Consider the following 21,871-nt stretch of genomic DNA (forward strand, 5'->3'; position numbering starts at 1 on the left):
GAAGAAGGAGGAGGAGGAAGAAGGAGGAGGAAGAAGGAGGAGAAAGAAGAAGAAGGAGGAAGAAGAAGGAGGAGGACGAAGAAGGAGGAGGAGGAAGAAGGAGGAGGAAGAAGAAGGAGGAGGAAGGAGGAGGAAGAAGGAGGAAGAAGAAGGAGGAGGAAGGAGAAGGAGGGAGAAGGAGGCATATTTTAAGAATTGCGGGGGCCAGCCATTGGCACAGTGCTTAAGGTGGCTGGATCCCATATGGCTGACTATGCAGTTTGGATCCCAGACCCGGTGGCTTGAAAAACATGGGCATGGGTACATATGCCCAAATCCTTAAAGAAGAATGGAGAAGAGAATGGTCATCCCTCCAGAGAATGCTTTCTCTTTCTCTCCCAGTGAGCACAAGCACCCTATAGTAAATGAAGGGAAAAAAAAAAAAGACTTGTGACAGCAACATTCAAAATCAGGTAAGTTCTTTTTTTTTTTTTAACCATACTTATTTTTTATATTAGAAAGTGTTATACTGAGAGTCAGTTGGAAAAAAAGCCAACGGGCCAGCAGGTGGTGTAGTGGTTAAGAGACTGAACTTGTATGTGGTTGACCATGGTTTGAGTCCCAGACCATGGCTTGAAACTCATGCCGGGCACATGTGCATGTGTGCCCAAAACCCCAAAAGAAGAATGGAGAGAAGGATTTGTGGTGTGGCCAACCCCTCTAGGGGGTGATTTCTCACTTTCTGCCTCTGTCTCTCTGGTGGGCACATGCACCCTATAGCAAAAATCTCTCCAACACCAAAAAAACAGCCAAGAGCCACTGCTGGCATGATGTTTATACAATGCCCTGCAAGGCCAGACCCACATGAGGAGGTTCTGGGTTCCATTACCCCATCTGCCAGTCCCCACAATGAATACATTTATGGGTTGAAATCACTTGGAGTCAATGCCATTGCTTATTCTCCTAAGCTCAGTCTTTTGCAAAGAAATGGAGGAAAGTTAAGCCCATGAAGAAAGAAGCTGAAGAGCTTCCCGTGGAAGGTAGCTACCTGAGAGAGGGAGGTCGGGAAGGTCCATGCGCGGAGGCACTGCTTTGCCGGCTGGCCGGGCACTGCTGTAGGTCGAATGCCTCTGTAAGAACCAAAGACACGTCGGCATGGTGAGCGCGTGTGCCGAGAGCCACACAGGCGTGCTTAACCCAGCAGATCCCAGGGAGCGTCCAGAACAACTCAGGTATTAGACTAGGCACTAAACGCAATAGGCGCCATCCTCAGAAGAAGCACAATGAAGGGCAAACAGAGGGAATAAAGTCCCTCTTCAAGTGCCTCACCCAATTCTTCTCCCTAGGCATAATCAGTATTAATCAGCTTTATGGCTTTAGGTCCTAGAATATTCTGTGTATACCCAGGGATGTGGATAAAAGTTCTGGCATGTTGGTTGAGGTGCTGGACTCCCACGTGGCCAAGCATGTTTGAGTCCCGGACCTGGTGACTTGAAACTCACACTGGGAGCATGTGAGTGGGTGCCCAGGATCCTAAGAGTAGAAGAGAAAGGACTCTGGCGTGGCCATCCCACTTGGGGACTGATTTCTCATTTTCTGTTTCTCTGTCTCTGTCTCTCCGGCAAGCACACACTCTCCAAAGCAAAAAAAAAAAAAAAAAAAAAAACTCTTTCAAAAAAAAAAAAAAACTCTTTCAAAAAAAAATAAATAATAGTTCTTGAGACCAGCAGTTGACGTAATGGCTATGTCACTGGACTCCCATGTAGTCAACCATGGTTTGAGTCCCAGACCCGGTGGCTTAAACTCACACCTGACGTGTGTGTGTGCGGGCCCAAGATCCCGAGAGGAGAATGGAGGAGAAGGGATTGCGGCATGGCCATCCCCCCTGGGGGGGTGATTTCTCGCTTTCTGTCTCTCTGTCTCTCTCTGTCTTTCTGGCGAGCACATGCGCCCTATAGCAAAAAATTCTCAAAAAAAAAAAAAGTTCTGCTTCTCAATGGCCAATAGGTATATAAAAAGATAGATGTAGGTCATAAGGGAGATGTAAATCAAAAGCACAGGAACTATTGCCTCACACCTGTCAAGGAGCCATTATCAAAAAACAAACAAACAAACAAAAACCCAGAAAATAACAAGTGTCAGAGAAGAGGTGGAAAAACGGGATCCTTGTGCACTGTTGGGAATGGAAATTAGCACGGCGATTATGAAAACAGTAGAGCAGTTTCTCAAAAAATTAAAAATAGAACCAACATATAATCCAGCAATCCTACTTCTAGGTATTCACCCAAAATCATTGAAAACGCGATCCTGAAGAGAGACCTGCACTCTCATGGCCATTGCAGCGTTACTCACCGTAGCCAAGCGGGAATGGAGCCAATCTAAAAGTCCACCAACGGATAAATGGAGAAAGAGAACGAGGCAGGACGAGCAGAGGGCATAATGGCTACGTCACTGGACTCCCCAGTAGTTGAATGCAGTCTGAGTCCCGGACCTGTGGCTTAAGACTCATGCTAGGCACATGTGCGTGGGTGCCAAAAATTCCTAGAGGATAATGGAGGAGAAGGCACTGCGGCACAGCCATCCCTCCCAGAGGGCGTTTTCTCATTTTCTGTCTCTTTGGCAAGCACATGCACACTATAGCAAAAGTTTCAAAAAAAAAAAAAAAAAAAGGCAAAAAAAAAAAAAAAACCCCACAAAAAACAAACCAACCAATGAAACAGCAGAAAGAGAAAACATGGTATCTAGGAGCAACAGAATATTAGTCAGTCTTAAAAAAAGAGAAACAACCCGAATGACCCTCATAGATACTACACTACGTGAAATAAGCCAGTCCTAGACAGATGCTGTCCGATTCCACTTCTCTGAGGTATCTGGGGCAGTGGAACCCACAGGACAGGGAGGGGCATGGTGGCTGCCCGAGGTGGGAAGATCTTGTGAGACGACAACGCTCCGGGGTCTTGCTCTACGGCAAGGTCTTCAGAGCTAACAACTGCACTTACAAAGTTGTTAACTAGATTTCATGCTACGTGACTTTTACCACCAGACGGGAAAAAGGGATGGCAGAATACAAGCGAGAGTATGACATTATTAAAAAATCTTGAGGGAAAAAAACCTCTGTTTTTTTTTTGGAGAGGTTTTTGCTATAGGGCACGTGTGCTCGCCAGACAGACAGAGAGAGACAGAAAGCGAGAAATCACACACACACACCCAGGGGGATGGCCATGCCACAATCCCTTTTCCTGTTCCTCTCTTCTCCTCTCGGGATCTTGGGCACACACACACACACACACACACAGGCCCGGTTAAGTGTAAGCCACCGGGTCCAGGTCTCAAACTGGGGTTGATTACATGGGAGTCCACCAACTGCTGGTCCCTTAAATACTGACATTTAAAGATGTCCCTGACAGATTCCTCCACTGGTTCAATGGAGGAATACTGAGTGTAGATTGAGCTTCTACCAGGATATGACTATGTGCCAGCCACCAATCCAGATGGGAGATAAAAAGAGGAAGCAAAATAAACAGAAATCCTGCCCTTACACAGCTTATACCCCAGCGATAAAAGGGTCTGACTGGTGCAGTAATGTGTAGTGTAATTCAGTTTAAAAGCCCTCTTAAAACTATTTCAACCAAGAATACCCTACCCAGCAAGATTATCTTTCATATGGGGGAAAAACATTCTCAGAAAAACAAAACCTGAAAGAATTACCAGCACCAGACCAGCTCTCCAAGAAGCACTGAAGGGAGTGCTATACCAGGAAAACTGAAGTCGGACACACAGAGATAAGAGTACAAGAGACAACCAAGAGAAGGGCCAGTCTAATGGTGGGGACAAGTCCGGAGTTGGGTGTTAACTTCCAGAGTTTAAATGGAAGGATCAGAGCACAGTGACACTGCCAATTCAGTAGGAGAGAGATTAATTACGTGAGTCTGAAGTAGTGAAATAGAAATTTTTTACTTTAGACTAAAACATTACTGATTTTCTTCGATACTTTGATTTCCATATTTAAGGATTTTCGTCTTCTCTTGAACTGTTGATAGAATCATCTACCTACTACTTGAATTGAATTCTAACCTTTTTCCTGGCTTTAAGTTTTAAGCAAATTTCTCTTAACATTTTTTGATTTGGGCTTATTAAAACTAAAACTGTCTTTCTTGAAATTAAAAAAATGCATTCAATACCTATTAATACCTATTAAATGACTGCAGTAAGCTATAGAGTCCCAGCTAGGTGCTACCTTATAGTATAATCACTTTACTCACTGAGGTTTACGCCTGAAGTCGGACACGTGTTCATGGATATGCATCTATTAGCTGTGCTTGCTACTGAAGTCTTTAAGTTAACTAAGATCTTTAGTGAATCAATAAAATGTGGGGGGAAAAAGGCATGAAACACGACTGTACATACCAGAGACAGTGTGAGAGAAGGGGGAAACTGGCAGAGGGTGGGAGGTAGGGAACCAAGGGGGGGAAGCAAAATATATAAGAATCAAGAAATAGGAAATTATTTGTTGACAATAATATGTACAGTAACATCCTAGATTAAGCCAATACGCAATGTGTTCTGGATGGAAAATCTCATTTGGTACACTGTATTGATGTACAGTGAATGATTGTCAGTAAATTAAAATAAAAAATAGAAACCCCTTTCTCTGTACAGTTTCCATGTGTAAAGAAAACATCTCGGAGGACACACCACAGACCATCAACACCGGGTATTCCTGAGGCCCATCTCCTACCTGCATTGGAGAGACAGCAGCAGCGGGGGCAGTCCTCACTGGAATTCCACTCAGGGGGCTTCTGGGGGTCTTATGGACAGACATATTCTGTCCAGCTCCACCTGCCAAAAGAGATGGGAACGTTTATGTTGTTCCAGTACAAATAGCAAATAACAGGTCTTGATTTTCCATAAACTTTTTTTTTTTTGGAGAGGTTTTTTATTTTTTGCTATAGGGCGCGTGCGCTTGCCAGACAGACAGAGACAGAGAGACAGAAAGCGAGAAATCAACCCCCCAGGGGGAATGGCCACTCCATTCTCCTCTCTGGATCTTGGGCACGCACGCACACGCGCCCAGCGTGAGTTTTAAGCCACTGCGTCCGGGACGCGAACCGTGGTCGACTACGTGGGAGTCTAGTGACATAGCCATTACGCTAACTGCTGGTTCCCATGGTGTTACTTCTTGATGACATAAAATGTATCCCTTAAGGGACCAGCAGGTGACATGGTGGTTAAGGAGCTGAACTCTCACATGTTCGACTATGGTTCAAATCCCAAACACAGTGGCTTAAAAAATCATGCTGGGCATGTGTACATGTGTGTCCAAAATCCTGAGAGGAGAATAGAGGGGAAGGGTGTGTGTGATGTGACCACCCCCCAAGGGGTTATTTCCCACTTTCCCTCTGCTGGTCTCTTTCTTGGCAAGCACATGTGTCCTATGGCAAATACATTTTTTTAAAAATCCCCTGCTGGGCCAGCTCCATGGCATAGCAGTGATGTGCTGCTCGTGAGTAGCTGCATTGCACGTGGTGACCACAGTTGGAATCCTGGCCTGGTTGGCCTGAAACACCCTGGGCACCACGTTTGTGGGAGTCCAGGATCTGAGGGGCTGAGGAGTGGAGGAAGGGGACTGTGGTGTTACCAGACCCTGTGGAGTTTTTCTCTCATATGTGCATACATGTGCTCTATTATGAAGAAAAAGAAGTACTCCATAATGTTTAGTGTCACATTTATTTTATTATCCTCTCCTCTGGACTACTTTAATTGAGAAGAGGAGAGGGGAGCAGTTGGCTGAGTGGGGGTCAGGCTCAGATGTGGGATATCTGAGGAAACGGAAGCTCATATACAAGGAGTGTCAAGTCGAACGACTCGATCAGCGACTTAACACTGGCAGACTCTGAGGGTGTTGGAGATGCCCCGTTGATGTCGACGCCATGCCACTGGCCCGGGGCGTCCACCTCGGAGGGGAGGATTGGGCAAGTTCTCGCCAAACCATGACTGTTAACTCACTTCCCATCTTCACAGACGGACTGCACTTTCATATCTTTCAATACGTGGAGCCTAATCTTAACCTCATTTAGCTGCAAACTAGCGACAAGCATGTATGTTTGAGGATTAGCCAGGCTACGAGGCACATCTGCGGCAGTTACATGGAGTGTTCGGCAGCTTCTACCTGCTGTCCCTGTGTGTGTGTGGAAAGCAGAGGTAAGAGGCCAGCAGGTGGCACGGTGGTTAAGGCACTGGACTCCCCTTGGCTGATAGTGGCTTGAGATCCAGACCTGGTGGTCTGAAAATCATGCCAAGAGTCTGTGTGTGTGTGTGTGTGTGTGTGTGTGTGTGTGTGTGTATGTCCCAAGAGGGGAATGAAGAAGGGGCTATGGAATGGTCATTGCCCCCGGAGTGACTGCTCACCTTCCTGCTCTCTCTCTCTCCAGTGTGTGCATGTGCTCTATGGCAAAAAAACTTAAAAAAAAGAAAGAAAGAAAGAAAGAAAGAAAGAAAGAAAGAAAGAAAGAAAGAAAGAAAGAAAGAAAGAAAGAAAGAAAAGAAAGAAAGTAGAGATCATTTTTTTATTTGGAGAGGTTTTGGATATAGGGCATGTGAGCACACCAGACAGAGAGAGACAGAGACAGAGAGCAAAAAAATCACTCCCTGGGGGGGATGGCCACGCCACAATCCCTTCTCCTCTCAGGATCTTGGGCATGCATGCACACGCACCTGATGTGAGTTTTAAGCCACCGGGTCCCCGACTCGAACCTGGTTGACTACATGGCAGTCCAGCAACATAGCCATTATGCTAATTGCTGCTCCCTAGAGATAATAATTTTAGAAAGTACAGATGTAGCCGTGGGTCACCGTGCATCATCAGCCAGGCAGTTCCAGGGAAACCTGGAAATGCACCAGGATAGGAGTGGTAGGTGAGCAAGACCAGGAGGAGAAGTCCAACAGCACGATGGAAGATGAGGTGGCCAGGCCCCAACGGAGGGCAGCACAGACCGGATGCCTCGTTGCCTAGGAGACCCAGCCTCTGGCTGACCCTGCTCACTCTCATGTGCTGGGCAGAGGGTAAACAGCAGGGACTGAACATAGTGGCCATATGAGATGGAGGGCCAGGGCAGGGCAGGGACTGGACATGGGGAAATAGTCAAAGAGAAAGAGCCAGGTGTCTGCCAAGACTGCAAGAAATTTGTAGAAAAAATGGGATGGAAGAGCGAGCTTACTTTAGTGCAAAAAATCTTAAAATCCACTTTTTTTAGGAAGAGAGGTTTTTGCTATAGGGCACAAGTACTCACCAAAAAGACAGAGACAGAGAGACAGAAAACAAGAAATCACCTCCTGGGAAATGGCCACACCACAATCCCTTCTCTTCCATTCTCCTCTCAGGATCTTGGGCACACACGCACACATGCCCGGTGTGAGTTTAAGCCGCCAGGTCCAAGACTCAAACCAGAGTTGACTACATGGGAGTCCAGAGACATAGTCATTACACAAACTGCTGGTCCCCACACTTTTTTTTTTTTTTTTTATAATATGCATTTTCAGTGAACTTTTGGAAGACTTCCTCGTCTGTGTACCACCCGTGGGCTAATCACCGCCTCCCACGTGGCCTCCCTGGAACCTCAGCCAGGCTCCTGCACACAGCACTGCACCTGACAGGCATCTTCCTGGGGTTGTATCCAGGGGAGGCCAGCGTGGAGGAGACAGGCTCTGTGTATCGCATCACGGTTTGAATTCGGAGCTGATGGGAACAACTGATGAAATACCTGGGCGTCCCAGGTCGAACGACTTGATGAGCGACTTCACGGTGGTGGCAGACTCCGAGGGCGTCGGAGAGGCTCTGCTGACGTAGACGCCATGCCACCGGCCCGGCGCGTCCACCTCAGATGGCTCTGCGTTGTCACTCACAGGTCTGCACGGTAAAGAGGAGATTGAATGGAAAAGGTGAAGGGTGTTCCCATGGAAGGAGAAAGACACAGATGGAAACAGAACTGACATCGAGGAGATAAACGAAGCTGGAAGGAGAATCCTCAGTTTAAAATCCTGTTTTCTGTATCAGCTTCACTCTCAATTATTTAAAGAGATGCTTTCTTGAGAAATGGCCAGAAATAATTTTATATGTAGAGTGACTTTATATGTAGTAGCTCTAAATAAAAAGTATGTGTTTACGCTGCTAAATTTGAAACAAACATACAAATGTTATTTATCGTGAGTACGTAGCTTACTGTCAAGGGAGGGGTACAACGGATCGGCTTGTATCCCCCCTACAGCACAGAGGTTGGCAAGATGAAACCTCAGGACTCTCTTGCAGCTAGGATTTCAGATGTGACTGGAGTCAGCAATCCCAAAGACCTGGGCCAGACCTGGAGTGGGGTCTGAGTCAGGAGAGGCGTGTTCAACCAGACTGCAGCAGAGGCAAGACGCTTCTGGTGCTGGTCGTCGGTGACGGCTTTCCCACCGAGCGGGCAGCCTCCTGATTTGAAGGCTCCTGTCAAGGATCCTGGAGGCAGCTCCGCTGGCGGTCCTGTCCTGTGTTGTGACTTTGGGGGCTGTTCCTGGAACCTCAGCTTGGAGTTATTTCTGCAAGCCACTTAATGTCTTTTTTTGGAGTGTTTTTTTTTTTTTTTTTTTTTGTTGGTTTGTTTTTTTTTTTTTTTTTTTTTTTTTTCGCTATACATGCGCTCACCAGACAGACAGAGAGAGACAGAGAGACAGAAAATGAGAAATCACCCTCCAGGGGGCATGGCCACGCCGCAATCCCTTCTCCTCCATTTTCCTCTCGGGATCTTGGGCACACATGCACACGTGCCTGGTGTGAGTTTAAGCCACCGGGTCCAGGATGCGAACCGCAGTCGACTATGTGGGAGTCCAGCAACATAGCCATTATGCTAACTGCTGGTCCTGGTGGCTTTCTGTCTCAACCAACCAGAGTGCAATCCGTGGCCTCTCTGAGCCTCAGAACAGCAGTAGTGCTCTAATTACACTGTAATTCTACATGCGGAGCTCCTACTCTCACCCAGATCCCCTGGTATGTTCTTCGTGTGGGTTGAACATTTAAGCACAGACTCGTGGAAGAGGTCTTAGCAGACAGATCATCTGATTCAATCGCCTGGTGCACGGCTTTCTTCCCTAGGACTTGAGCATGTCATTTAATCTCCCTGTGAGCGAACCGAGTCAAGGACTCCCCCTCCTGACTGCTAAATCTCTGCCCTTTTATTATATCATATTGCCACAGCTGTTGTGAAATATGACTAATTTATGAGAAGGGCTCAAACAAAATACTCTGGAAGTGTACTTTAATAAGGTCAATGGAAGTTTAAAATATTTATTTACTGATCTTTTTGAAATTAATCTAGCTACTCGTAAGCTTCTGCGGTTGAATTCATTTCTCTTTAATTCTCTAAGCTTCTTTCCGTTGCTCTGCGCTCCACACGAGGAGAATGCGTTTAAGGAAGACAGACCTCATGACACCTGGACCACAGTGCCCTGCTCACTCCACAGCCCCTTCTGTTCAGCGCGGGAAGAAAAAAGTCAATCAACTGGAAATTTCTTTGGAAGAAGCTATCAAGTATTTCAGAAACTATAGGGATTATACTTCAATTTTTTTTAAGGTTTATTGACGGCAATTGGTGTTTGCATTTCCCCCCCTCATGTTACTCAGTATAAAGCCAGCTGGTAAGTACGTAGAAAAGGGATGAAATCAGGTTAGGTCCAAGCAGGGAAAAGAATCTTGCTTGTTGGGACCAGCAGTTAGCGTAATGGCTATGTCGCTGGACTCCCACATAATCGACCACGGTTTGAGTCCCAGACCCGGTGGCTTAAACTCACGCCGGGCGGGTGAGCAGAGGGCACACGCCCTATAGCAAAAACTTCTCAAAAAAAAAAAGAAAAGAAAAGAAAAAAAAGAAAAAGAATCTCGCTTGCCTTGACCTTTCTCAGGAGGGTCACTAGCAAATTGTCCTAACGGCCCACTTCAATGGCTTCACCATTTTTTAACATTTGTTTTCACGGGGCTGGCAGGTGGCGTGATGGTTGTGACGCTGGACTCCCACGTGGCCGACTGCAGTTCAAGTCTCTGACGTGGTGGCTTGCTTTCTCACTTTCCCTTCCTCTCTCTCTTTGCCTCTCTCTGGTCAAATTAAAACAAAGATAAATAATCATAAATAAAATTAAATAAAAAATAAACTTGTCTTTAAAAAAATTGTTTTCATTTCAGTATTCAAAATGACTTAGGAAGAATGAAATAATTTTGGAAGGATAAAGTGATTTAGGAAGAATAAAATAATTTAGAAAGAAAAAAAGGAGAATCCTACATTCTGCAAAGGCTGTCTCTTGCAATTATCTAAGTTTCTCTGTGATTCAAAGTGTCATGTGATAAACAGGAAGATTCACAGGGACGTCCTAAGAAAACAGCAAAGCTGTGAGAATCAATTTCCAGTACTCCTGCCTTCAAACATACGCAGGGCCTTCAAAAAGTTCATGGAAAATGTGTATCGGGAAAACAACTACGCATGGGTTTCACAATTGCACCAGCATAAATAAACTCAGTAGGTCCATTTTTCCACAAACTTCTGAAGTTCCATCATACAAAGATAATACTTTAAGCAATCAGTGTGCTTGACCAGGACAATAGGAGTCAGTATGAGGAAACTCTGCAAGTAGAGAAATATCCACTAAATACCCACCATAATGTATCCATATTGTGTAACAGTAGTGTGTGTGTGTGTGTGTGTGTGTGTGTGTGTGTGTGTGAGAGAGAGAGAGAGAGAGAGAGATTCACAAAACAAAGCCTGAACTGAAAAAGCACAGAACACTGTTAGTAAGAATTCCACTGGGGGCCAGCAGGTGGCATAGTGGTTATGGCACTGGACTCCCACACGACTGACTGTGGTTTGAATCCCAGACCTGGTGGCTTGAAAATCACACAGGCTGTGTGTGTGTGTGTGCCCAAGATGGAGGAGAATGGAGGAGAAAGGATTACAGTGTGGTCATGCCCCTGAGTGGTGCTTTCTCACTTTCCCTGTCTCTCCCTCTTCACAACCATGCCCTATGACTAAAACGTAAAAAAAAAAAAAAAAAAAAAAAAAGTCATTGGTTTCAGTAACAAATGAAATGTACATAAGCTTGAAACTAGTTGCACTAGTCTGTCTTAGAGCTGGCTGAGATCAGTGACAGCCAACAAGAGATGAAGCACTACATTTCCTGTATTCCAAGGGAAAAGAAGATCTCGGGATTCTATAAAGGATATTAAGAAATACTTCAGCATAGAGACAGGTATATCTTAGCAAATTCATCAAATAGGAAAAAATCTGCAAAGTACCACCACTGATTCAACCTTGGTTTGAGGCTAGCTATTATTGTCTCTAAGGCTGACGTTAGATTCTGAAGTTGACCTGTGAAATAAAAATCAGACATGCACCAAATAAGCTTTGAGAACCCCTTAAGTCACCCGGAATTACAGCTCACGTGGTTTTGTAACTTGCAAGCTGTACACTCTCTCTCTCTCTCTCTCTCTCTCTCTCTCTATCTATATATATATATATATATATATATACACACATATATATATATAATATATATATACACACACATATATATAAGTCTAACACAGTAGTTTCCCCACAACATTGAATAATTTGCTTTTTCTTCAGTTACGGCTTGAATAAAACAGCTGCTTTCTCTGTAGGAGCCATGTTTAAAACAATGTTTTCCACCTGCTTTAGCACATAAAACCATAACAGTAAAAATGTCAGCAAAATAAATGTGTATAACTCCTCTGTGTATGCCAGGCACTGTACCATGTCTTTTTGGAGAATTATTTATTTCATTTTATTTATTATTATTATTATTATGGAGAGGTTTTTGCTATAGGGTGCGGGTGCTTGCCAGAAAGACAGAGAGAGACAGAGAGACAGAAAGCGAGAAATCATCCCAGGGGGATGGCCACACTGCAATCCCTTCTCCTCCATTCTCCTCTCCGATCTTGCATGCACATGCGCCCAGTGTGGGTTTAAGCCACCGGGTCCGGGACTTGAACCGTGGTCAGCTACATGGGAGTTCAGCGACATAGCCAATCAGCGAATTGCTGGTCCTTTTACTATTATTATTATTTTAAAATTTGCTATTGCCATGTATGCTCACCAGAGATGGGGGCGGTGAAAAGAGAAAGCTGGCAGCCAGGAGGTCTGGGACTTGAGTCACGGCCAGCCATACGGGAGTCCAACGTCTTAACCACCAGGCCACCTGCTGGCCCCGCGTACTTTGTATCTTAAAAACATTATTTAATTTTCCATAAAAACCCTACATGTTAAACATCTGACAGAAGTCGCATGGCTCATAAACGGTGAATCTGGGATGTAAGTTAGCCCTGACTAGCCAAGGCTTTCTCAAATTTCTATAACACACGAGTGTTTTGTGAAAGTAAAAAAATAAGGTTGATGGTATTTCTTCTTAAATTTTACTTTAAATATACTTAATAAATGGGACCAGTAAGTGACATAGTGGTTACAGTGCTGAACTCCCACACAGTCGACCATGGTTCAAATCCCAGACCTGGTGGCTTAAAACTCAAGCTGGGCACATGTGCGTGTGTGCCCAAAATCCTAAGAGGAGGATGGAGTAGAAGGGACTGTGGCATGGCCATCCCCCCGGGGGGTGATTTCTCACTTTCTCTCTTCATCTCTCTGTCTCTCCGATGAGTACAAGTGCCCTATAGCAAAATCTCTCTCTCTACATACATATATATACTTAAGAAAAAGTGTTACCAACATATGTCAGTGCTCTTATTATTACTATTATTATTATTTTGCATTTATCTGCCCTTACGAGGTGGCAACCCATAGCTGGAAATGACAGTAAAGAGCAGGCCACCAGATGCCTGAGCACACAGCAGGTAGCCACTTCCCACTGACCATGCCACAGTGTGGGGGCGCCACCTGCCCACTTGTAAATCTAGCTTGAATGTCATGTTATATCTTAAACATACGCAGGCTCTTCACACAGTTCGTGCTCAATGCATATTACAAAAAAAGAATATTCATGGAGGGGCCAGCAGGTGGCTAAGTAGTTAAAGCACTGAACGGACTCTCACATGGCCAACTGCAGTTCAAGTCCTGGATCTGGCAGCTTGCTTTCTCACTGTCTCTCTGCCCCCCCTGGTGAGTGCATGTGCCCTAACGTAAATTTAATAATAATAATTATAAATTAAATGAAATAAAATTTAAAAATGCATAGATTTTAAAAAAGTTTGCACCAAAATAAACTCGTACTTTAATTTTTCCATAAACGTTTTGAAGCACCATTGTACATATACATATGTCAGCAATTACTTTTCCTTTACAATTTTTATTTACTCTAATTTGTTGCTTTCCTTGTTAGGATATAGGACAGAGTCTTCTTCACCTGTTATTGATTCTCTACACCATTTACTTCATCAAAATGACGCTGGGGGCCAGACAGTGGCGCAGTGATAAGCTCTGAGAAACCACTGCACATGGGAGGCTCTGAGCTCAAGTCCAGAGACCTACCTGAGTATGCAGGGCACCTGCATGCCCATGATTGGGGGCTGGCTAGGGCTGGGGCTGGATCCAGGCAATGGGACCCTGGTAGGGGTGCCATCCCTCTCTCTCTCTCTCATAACTAGTAAATAAATAAAACTTAAAAAAAAAAAACACTTTATGTTGCTGTCTATTTTTTTTTTTTTTGAGAGGTTTTCGCTATAGGGCGCGTGCGCTTGCCAGACAGACAGAGAGAGACAGAGAGACAGAAAGCGAGAAATCACCCCCCAGGGGGGGATAGCCACGCCGCAATCCCTTCTCCTCCATTCTCCTCTCGGGATCTTGGGCACGCACGCACACGCGCCTGGCGTGAGTTCTAAGCCACCGGGTCCGGGACACGAACCACAGTCGACTACATGGGAGTCCAGCAACATAGCCATTACGCTAACTGCTGGTTCCCTGTTGCTGTCTATTTTGATCCAAGCACACTGTGCTCTTGTACAAAATGATTTTTCTTGTTTCTTTTCTTTCTTTCTTTCTTTTTTTTTTTAATTTTTTGCTATTGGGCATGTGTGCTTGTCAGAGACAGGGAAGGGGGATAGTGAGAAATCAACCCGCCCTCTCCACCAGGAGGGATGGCCACACTGCAATCCCTTCTCCTCCATTCTCTCTCAGGATTTTGGGTGCACATGATTTTCAAGCCACCAGGTCCAGGACGCAAACCGAGGTCAGCCATGTGGGATTCAGCGCCTTCACTACCACAGTACCTGCTGGTCCTGTGCACATGACTTTTAAAGTTTTAAAGGCTAACTCCATGTGAGCATCACTGCATTCCACCGCTGCTCCCTTCCAAGTGGGCAGACTAGGATTTGCAGGGAAGACCAGTCATGGCCAGTGCCCGCTCACGACTGCCGGGCTTTCCTCAGTGTGCAGTGAGCCCCGGCCTCCCCAGGCGCCCCGCAAGCTTGTTTCTGAGGACCCCCGCCCCATGCATCTTGCTTACACACTGCAAGACTGGCCGCCAGACGTGTTGTTCCTTCACGTCCCGTCTCCAGCCCTGTGCTCACGCCGTGCCCTTACCTACAATGCATTTTTCTCTAAACACGTATTACTGCTTTGCACAAAAGAAACCTGTTAATCTACAAAGACAGAAATGACAAAGTATTCTTACTTGGGTGTTAAAGAGTATCTTCTGAATTTCACTTTTAAAAGTCAGCTGAAGCGCACCTAACAATAAAACCAAATGGAAAAGGAATGGCAGTTTGAACATGAAAACCCTGATCTCCAAATCCTGACAAAAGGAATCAAAGAAATGGAATCACAGAATCTTGCAACAGCCACGGAAGGCAGAGTGGGGTAGTGTCCACACGGCTCAGACTTTGAAGAATTTCTACTATAAAAACGGGGTAGAAAGCTGCTGTTTCTCTCCCCTAGGTGCTGTAAGTTTGCCTTAAAAGCCTTCCCTCTCGCTAACGTATGAGAAGCAGGTCCTACACATCATCACAGAGAGTGGGTCTGAGAGAATCTACAGGCGTGGCCTGGCGGCAGGACCTGCCACACGTGTGTCAGTGAGGGATGAGCAACGCGTGCTCTGAGCGCTGATCTACAAAGTAACGTAATATCCAATAAAGAGAGCAGCTGCTCTCAAGAGCAAACAGACACTTGTCAATTTATGGCAGGAAACAGACACTTGATAGCATCTACCTTAGGATTCATTAAAAGAAAAAAGGAGGTGCCAGACAGTGGCACAGGAACCCCAGGGCCTTCTTGTGCTCGCCGGGCACCCGTGTGGGCCCGTGATTCTGGCTGGTTGAGGCTGAGGGCAGACTGAGAGGGGAAAACCCTGCTGGGGTGTCTCTCTCCCTCTCTAATGGAAGACAGGAAGGAAGGAAGGGATGGCAGTTCTTAAACAAAAGGTCGAGCTATATATATAATCATATATATATATAATCTAATAATACCACTGAAAATATTTTAAAGCAGAACTGTAGACTCTTTAAACACTGACACAGAAGCCATTTTAAATCTGAGGTGTGTCCTGGCGTGTACAGGGACCAAGGCAACTGAAGCCACACTCTGAACTCCGTCTTCTAGACCCCAGGAACACTGAGAGAGGGTCATTGAAATCCTCAACGTTTATTGAACCTCTACCTTAAGGAAGAAACTTCTTTTTATAAATCTGAACTCAAAATCTTTCTGTGGATACCACATTGCAAAACACAATAGAGGAGGACCAGCAGTTAGCGTAATGGCTATGTTGCTGGACTCCCACGTAGTCGACCACGGTTCGCGTCCCGGACCCGGTGGCTTGAAACTCATGCCGGGCGCGTGTGCGTGCATGCCCAAGATCCCGAGAGGAGAATAGAGGAGAAGGGATTGCGGTGTGGACATCCCCCCTGGAGGGTGATTTCTCGCTTTCTGTCTCTCTGTCTCTCTCTGTCTGTCTGGCGAGCACACGCGCCCTATAGCAAAAACCTCTTAAAAAAGAAAAGAAAAACACAGTAGAGTTCATTTTGTCACAGAGTGACCAAAAACCACCGAAGAGGCACAAGAAATATGAGAAACCAAGAAAATATCTCTCCGCTGAGGGAAAAAAAAAAAAGAGGACAATCCTTCATCATCCACAGGCAGTACAGTGGAACTCAGGGAAATGTCCAATAGAGAATTCAGAATATTCATAGTGACAAAACTAAATGAGATGCAAGAGACGAGAGACAGTGAACTCCAGAAGATGCAGGAGAAAAGAGGTGAGTTCCAGGAGGTGAGGAAGTTCTTGCACCATCTGAAAGAGGAAATACACACCATAAAAAAGAATCAAATGGAGCTGTTAGAGATGAAGGCTGTGATACAGGAAATCAAAACCTCCATAAAAAGTATTAAAAGTAGATTAGTCCATGCAGAAGATCGAGTCTCGGATGCTGAAGGCAAAACCTCTGACCTAGAAAAAACAACAAAAAACCTGAGATAATAACTCCTCGAAATGAGAATACTATAAGAGAAATACTAGACAGTATTAAATACCCAAACATCCAGATAATTGGTATCCCAGAAGGTGAAGAAACTAATAAGGGAATTGATAATCTATTCCATGAAACCCTGGGAAAAAAATTTCTAAATCTAGAGAGGCACTCAAATATCCAGACCCAAGAAATACAAAGGACCCCACATAGAATCAACCCAAGAAGATCTTCTCCAAGACACATCATAGCCAGATTGGCAAAATCCACAGACAAAGACTAAAATTGGCAAGAGAGAAACGTCACGTTACTTATAAAGATTATCCCACCAGGCTAACATCAGACCTCTCATCAGATACAATGCTAGCCAGGAAAGAATGGGAAAATATATTCAAAGTCTTAAGTGAAAAACAATTTCAACCAAGAATACTATACTCAGCAAGATTATCCTTTATATGGGGAAAAAAAGATAAAAACATTCTCAGATAAACAAAACCTGAATTTACCAACACCAGACCAGCTCTTCAAGAAATTCTGAAAGGAGTGCTTTACAAGGAAAACTAAAGACACACAGACAGAAATAAGAGAACAAAAACAGACCAAGAAAATGACCAACTTAATGCTAGGGACAAGAAATATCAATAATAATGTTGAATGTTAACTTCCAGGATTTAAATGGAAAGATCGGACCACATTTGCAGAAGAGAGATTAATTACATAAGACTGAACTGGTGAAATAGAATTTCATGACTTCTGAGTAAAACATTACTTTTTTTTTTTTTTTATTATGCTTTGTTTTTCCCAATTTAGGGATTTTGCTTTCTTTTGAGCTGTTAACAGGTTCAGAAATTTGTTAAAACGTTTTTTCTTGTTTCTTTAAATAGAAACATTAAACTCTCTCCCTTCCTGACCCCTCTGGAATTTGAAAATATTTGTAAGTATTCTTATTTGTGGCAGAAGGGTTATCTGCATAAGTTCAATAATACCTGCTGCCTTGATTCAGAAATCGAGACACTTGTTATTGGACAGGGCTTTGACTGGAATGTCACATCTGAAGATTAACCAGAAAACTATGGAACTAAGGTGGATCTCGAGTAAGTCAGCAGAAGAGATGGCCTGGCACCATAAACAGTTCTGCCTGGCAAAGAGGATTAGAGAAGCTCTATGAAAGAATTTGTACCATAAAATAACCTGGACTTCTCCAGTTCAGCATTGTAATCACTAGAGATTGCAAAAGAGTGGCCACAACCAGAGGATTACCTTGAGAAAGACTTTGAAGGAAGAAAAAAGAGACTGATCTTTGCTGGCAGACTGGAAACCACGGAATACTAGGTAGGTGGGGCTGAATTGAGAAGGTTTATATGTAATTTGTGTGCTGGGTGTCTGCTTTGCAACAGTTTGAGCAGTTGACACGTAAATATTTTCTCAAAAATATTTTAAAACATACTGTCTTGGGACCAGCAGTTGGCGGGGTGGTTAAGGCACTGAACGCTCCCACATGGCAGACCACGGTTCGAGTCTCGAACCTGATGGTTTGCTTTCTCACTTTCCCTCTCTTCTCTCTCTGTGTCTCCCTCTGGTCAAATTAAAATAAATGAACAAATAAAATTAAATAAATAGTTCTTTAAAAGAAAAGCCAAAGAAACACATTGTTACAGAGTCACAAACACAATTATAACAAATATTTCAAGTATTTTATCTTTAAAATTCTATTTTTTGAAATTTTCAAAGTTGTTTATCAACTGTCAAGAACTATGGAGTATGAGCAAAACATTTTTTTTTTTTAAGAGATTTTCACTGTAGGGTGCGTGCGCTCGCCAGACAGACAGAGAGAGACATAGAGACAGAAAGCGAGAAATCACCCCCCAGGGGGGATGGTCACGCCGCAATCCCTTCTCCTCCATTCTCCTCTCGGGATCTTGGGCACGCACGCACACGCGCCCGGCGTGAGTTTTAAGCCACCGGGTCCGGGACACGAACCGCGGTCGACTACGTGGGAGTCCAGCGACATAGCCATTACGCTAACTGCTGGTTCCCAAAAAGTTTTGACATGTAAAGTAAATGTTTGTGGTAAAATGTAAAAAGAAATTAATTGATTAATTAATTAATTAATTTTTAAAAGGCAGAACCAACTTGAAAGAAAACAAAGGAGGAGCTCTCTGAAGATAGACGAAATGAACAATGTAGAGGTGGGTTTCAATCCAGTGAGCACAGGATGAGTTTGGTAAACCACCAGACAGGTGTAACTGGCTGTCTATCTGAAAGAAAAAACCACACCCCGCTTCACATGAAATACAGAATGGGGGGTCAAATGTCTGAGTATGTTGGTACACACATGAGTAAAACGGATGAAGAACACTGACTAGCCTGCGTCAGACTCGGGTGAGAAAAACCTTCAAACACAAAAGCAAACAGTAAAGAGAAACACTAAGAAATTATATTACCGAACAATATAAAATTTTCTGTGATGAAGATGACAAAGTCAAAATACCCATATACATATCAGGATAAAAACAGATCCCTAATAAGAGGCTCATTCATAAACGGCGAGGAAAAACTGATCAGCTTAGTACAAAATGAGCAAAAGTGCTCAAATACACGGCGATTCTCCGAAGAGAACATGGAAATCGTCAGAGACCATACAAAAATATGCTCGGGGCACTGGAAATCGAAGAGCGAATGAGACCATTATTTCCTGCTTGTCCTACTGGCAAAAACAAAGGATTACTACCATGCACAGCTGCTAGGTAAGGCTGTAGAAACTGGAACTCTCATCAACAGCCAGATGGCACAACTCTGAAGTAAGCACTCTGGCAGCATCTATGAAAACTTTAAAATGTGCATATTTTCTAATACAGCAATCATATTTTTAGTAACATATCCTAAAAAATCAAAAACTGTGGCCCAGCTGTAGCACTGGTGCCCTGCGGTACTGGAAGCCATGGTGATGACCATGGTTCAGATTCCAGGTCAGCCTGAAAAACACTTGTATGGGCACCAGCGGTCCTGAGGACTAGGGAGGAGGGACTGTGGTGTGACGAGACTCTGTCGAAGGTTCTCTCCCCTGTACACATCTTCTATTGTAAAATTCAAAAACTAATAAAAAGTAAAACATAAAGCTAGCTATGTGAATAAGGCCTTTTATTATAGCATTATTTGTAAAGGAAAATAAAAAAGAAATAGAGGGGCCAGCAGGTTGTGTGGTGGTTGGGGAGCTGGACTCCCACATGGCCAGCCATGGTTAGAGTCCCAGACCTGGCAGCTTGCTCTCTCTCTTTCCCCCTCTCTCTCTCGTGAGTACACATGCCCTATAGTAAATTAAATAGTAAATAAAATTTAAAATAATTCTTAAAAAAATTTTAAAAAGGGACCAGCAGTTGGCGTAATAGTTATGTTGCTGGACTCCCATGTAGTCGACCGTGGTTCGAGTCCCAGACTCAGTGGCTTAAACTCATGCCAGGCGCATGTGCATATGTGCCCAGGATCCCGAGAGGAGAGTGGAGAAGGTGCTGCAGCGTGGCCATCCTCCCTGGGGGGTGGTTTCTCACTTTCTGTCTCTCTGTCTCTCTCTGGCAAGTGCATGCACCCTATAGCAAAAACCTCCCCAATAAATAAATAAATAAATAAATAAATCCCTAGAAAACATAGCCTTGACGTTCACTAAACGATAATATTTAAATATTCTAGGGCATATCCATGCTGTGAGATACACACGGCTATTAAATGAATTAGGTTTGGACCTACTGACCTGGAAGGATGCCCATGAAAAACATCAAAGTGAAGGACAGAGCACTGTATAGAATATAATCCTATTTTAATAAAAACAGAAAATGAGCCCTTGTATATTTATATGAATAAAGGAAGAGGTGAAAAAAAACAGGCACAGTTAACATCAATGACCTTATGGGGTGGTGCTGGAGGAAAAGAAAGATGAATATTTTTATTTTTACATCTCCATTTTGTTACCGGTAAACCTAAATATTACTTCATAATTAAGAGAAAAATTCAGTTGTTTTTTTTTTTAAAGAGATTTTTGCTATAGGGTGCATGCACTCACCGGAGACACAGAGAGAGATAGAAAACAAGAAATCACTCCCCCAGGGGGGGATGACCATGCCGCAATCCCTTTTTCTCCTTTCCCCTCTTGGGATTTTGGGCACACACCCCTGCACATGGCATGAGTTTTTTGTTTTGTTTTGTTTTTGTTTTTGTTTTGGAGAGGTTTTTCTCTATAGGGCGCATGTGCTCACCAGACAGACAGAGAGAGACATAGAGACAGAAAGCAAGAAATCACCCCCCAGGGGGGATGGTCACGCCGCAATCCCTTCTCCTCCATTCTCCTCTCGGGATCTTGGGCACGCACGCACGCGCGCCCGGCATGAGTTTTAAGCCACCGGGTCCGGGACGCGAACCGTGGTCGACTACATGGGAGTCCAGCAACATAGCCATTACGCTAACTGCTGGTTCCCCACCTGGCATGAGTTTTCAGCCAGTGGGTCCAGGACTCAAAGGTCAACTATGTGGGAATCTAGTGATGTAACCATGACACCATCTCCTGGTCCTCCCAAAAACCCAGTTCTTTAAACCACCAATCTATTTGTTTTTAAGCTTCAACAAGACAAACCTAGATTTCAAATTCCATATATTTCTCATTTCCTAGAATTTTGCTTTAAAAATTAATTTGTGCAAAATTAGCGCTTTTTGCTCCATGCCCTTTTGTTCTAGTAAAGTCCATTTAAAAATTACATCCACATACCATATCTATCTCCCATCTACAGCTTATATTGCAAGTCCAGTTTGCTTCTGCCTCCGATTTTCTAAGCAGTCTGGTAAGATGTATAAGAACTTTAAAATGTGCGTACCCTCTAACATAACAATCGTATTTTTAGGAACCTATCCTACAAAAATCCCAAACCACAGCCCAGCTGTAATGGTATGTGTGTAGAGCTGGCGCCCTGCGGTACTGGACGCCATGTGGCCTTAAAGTTCTGAATTTACATTCATGAAAAAATTTAGCACAAAATGACATAAAGGCCCTGCAAAGCCGGGGCCAGTGATTAAGAATCAGGCAACAGAATTTTCTAAATAATAACATATTTATTTAGCACATCATAAACGTTCACATATAAAAATATTCAACAGTACCCAAAGTAAAGACAGATCCAAATATGGGGTGAAATGACAGCTATGCCTTTGAAGTTGAGGTTGCGTTTTTCTTATTGTTTATATTTAAAAAACACCCAGCAAATGACTTTTAAATCATTCAAAAAATGCTCTGTCTGAGGTAAAGTCCTCCCAGAATATACATTTCAGTCTCGCGAGGAGAATTCCAGCAAGGGTCCACAATTATGCGCACAGAGAGCACGTCACTGTCTCCTTTCACACCACCCTTCATCTCTCTGGTGACTCCGTGTGCTCCCCAATTTGACACCCCAGAACGTCATC

General features: G+C 44.0%; 1 protein-coding gene across 4 annotated transcripts in view; it reads right to left on the reverse strand.

The window, feature by feature from the left end:
* Positions 1-21,871, reverse strand: part of SPECC1 (sperm antigen with calponin homology and coiled-coil domains 1) — a 362,600-nt gene that overhangs the window by 96,936 nt on the left and 243,793 nt on the right. For all 4 annotated transcript variants that reach the window (XM_027773699.1, XM_014589605.2, XM_027773700.1 and 1 more), the window contains 3 exons: positions 7,740-7,885; positions 4,718-4,818; positions 1,028-1,109 (listed from right to left, as the gene is read on the reverse strand). In XM_027773699.1, the coding sequence (XP_027629500.1) occupies positions 1,028-1,109; positions 4,718-4,818; positions 7,740-7,885 (329 nt within the window). The remainder of the gene's footprint in view (positions 1-1,027; positions 1,110-4,717; positions 4,819-7,739; positions 7,886-21,871) is intronic.

The sequence above is a fragment of the Tupaia chinensis genome, unplaced genomic scaffold, assembly GCF_000334495.1.
Source record: "Tupaia chinensis unplaced genomic scaffold, TupChi_1.0 Scaffold000365_1, whole genome shotgun sequence".
Taxonomy (NCBI): domain Eukaryota; kingdom Metazoa; phylum Chordata; class Mammalia; order Scandentia; family Tupaiidae; genus Tupaia; species Tupaia belangeri.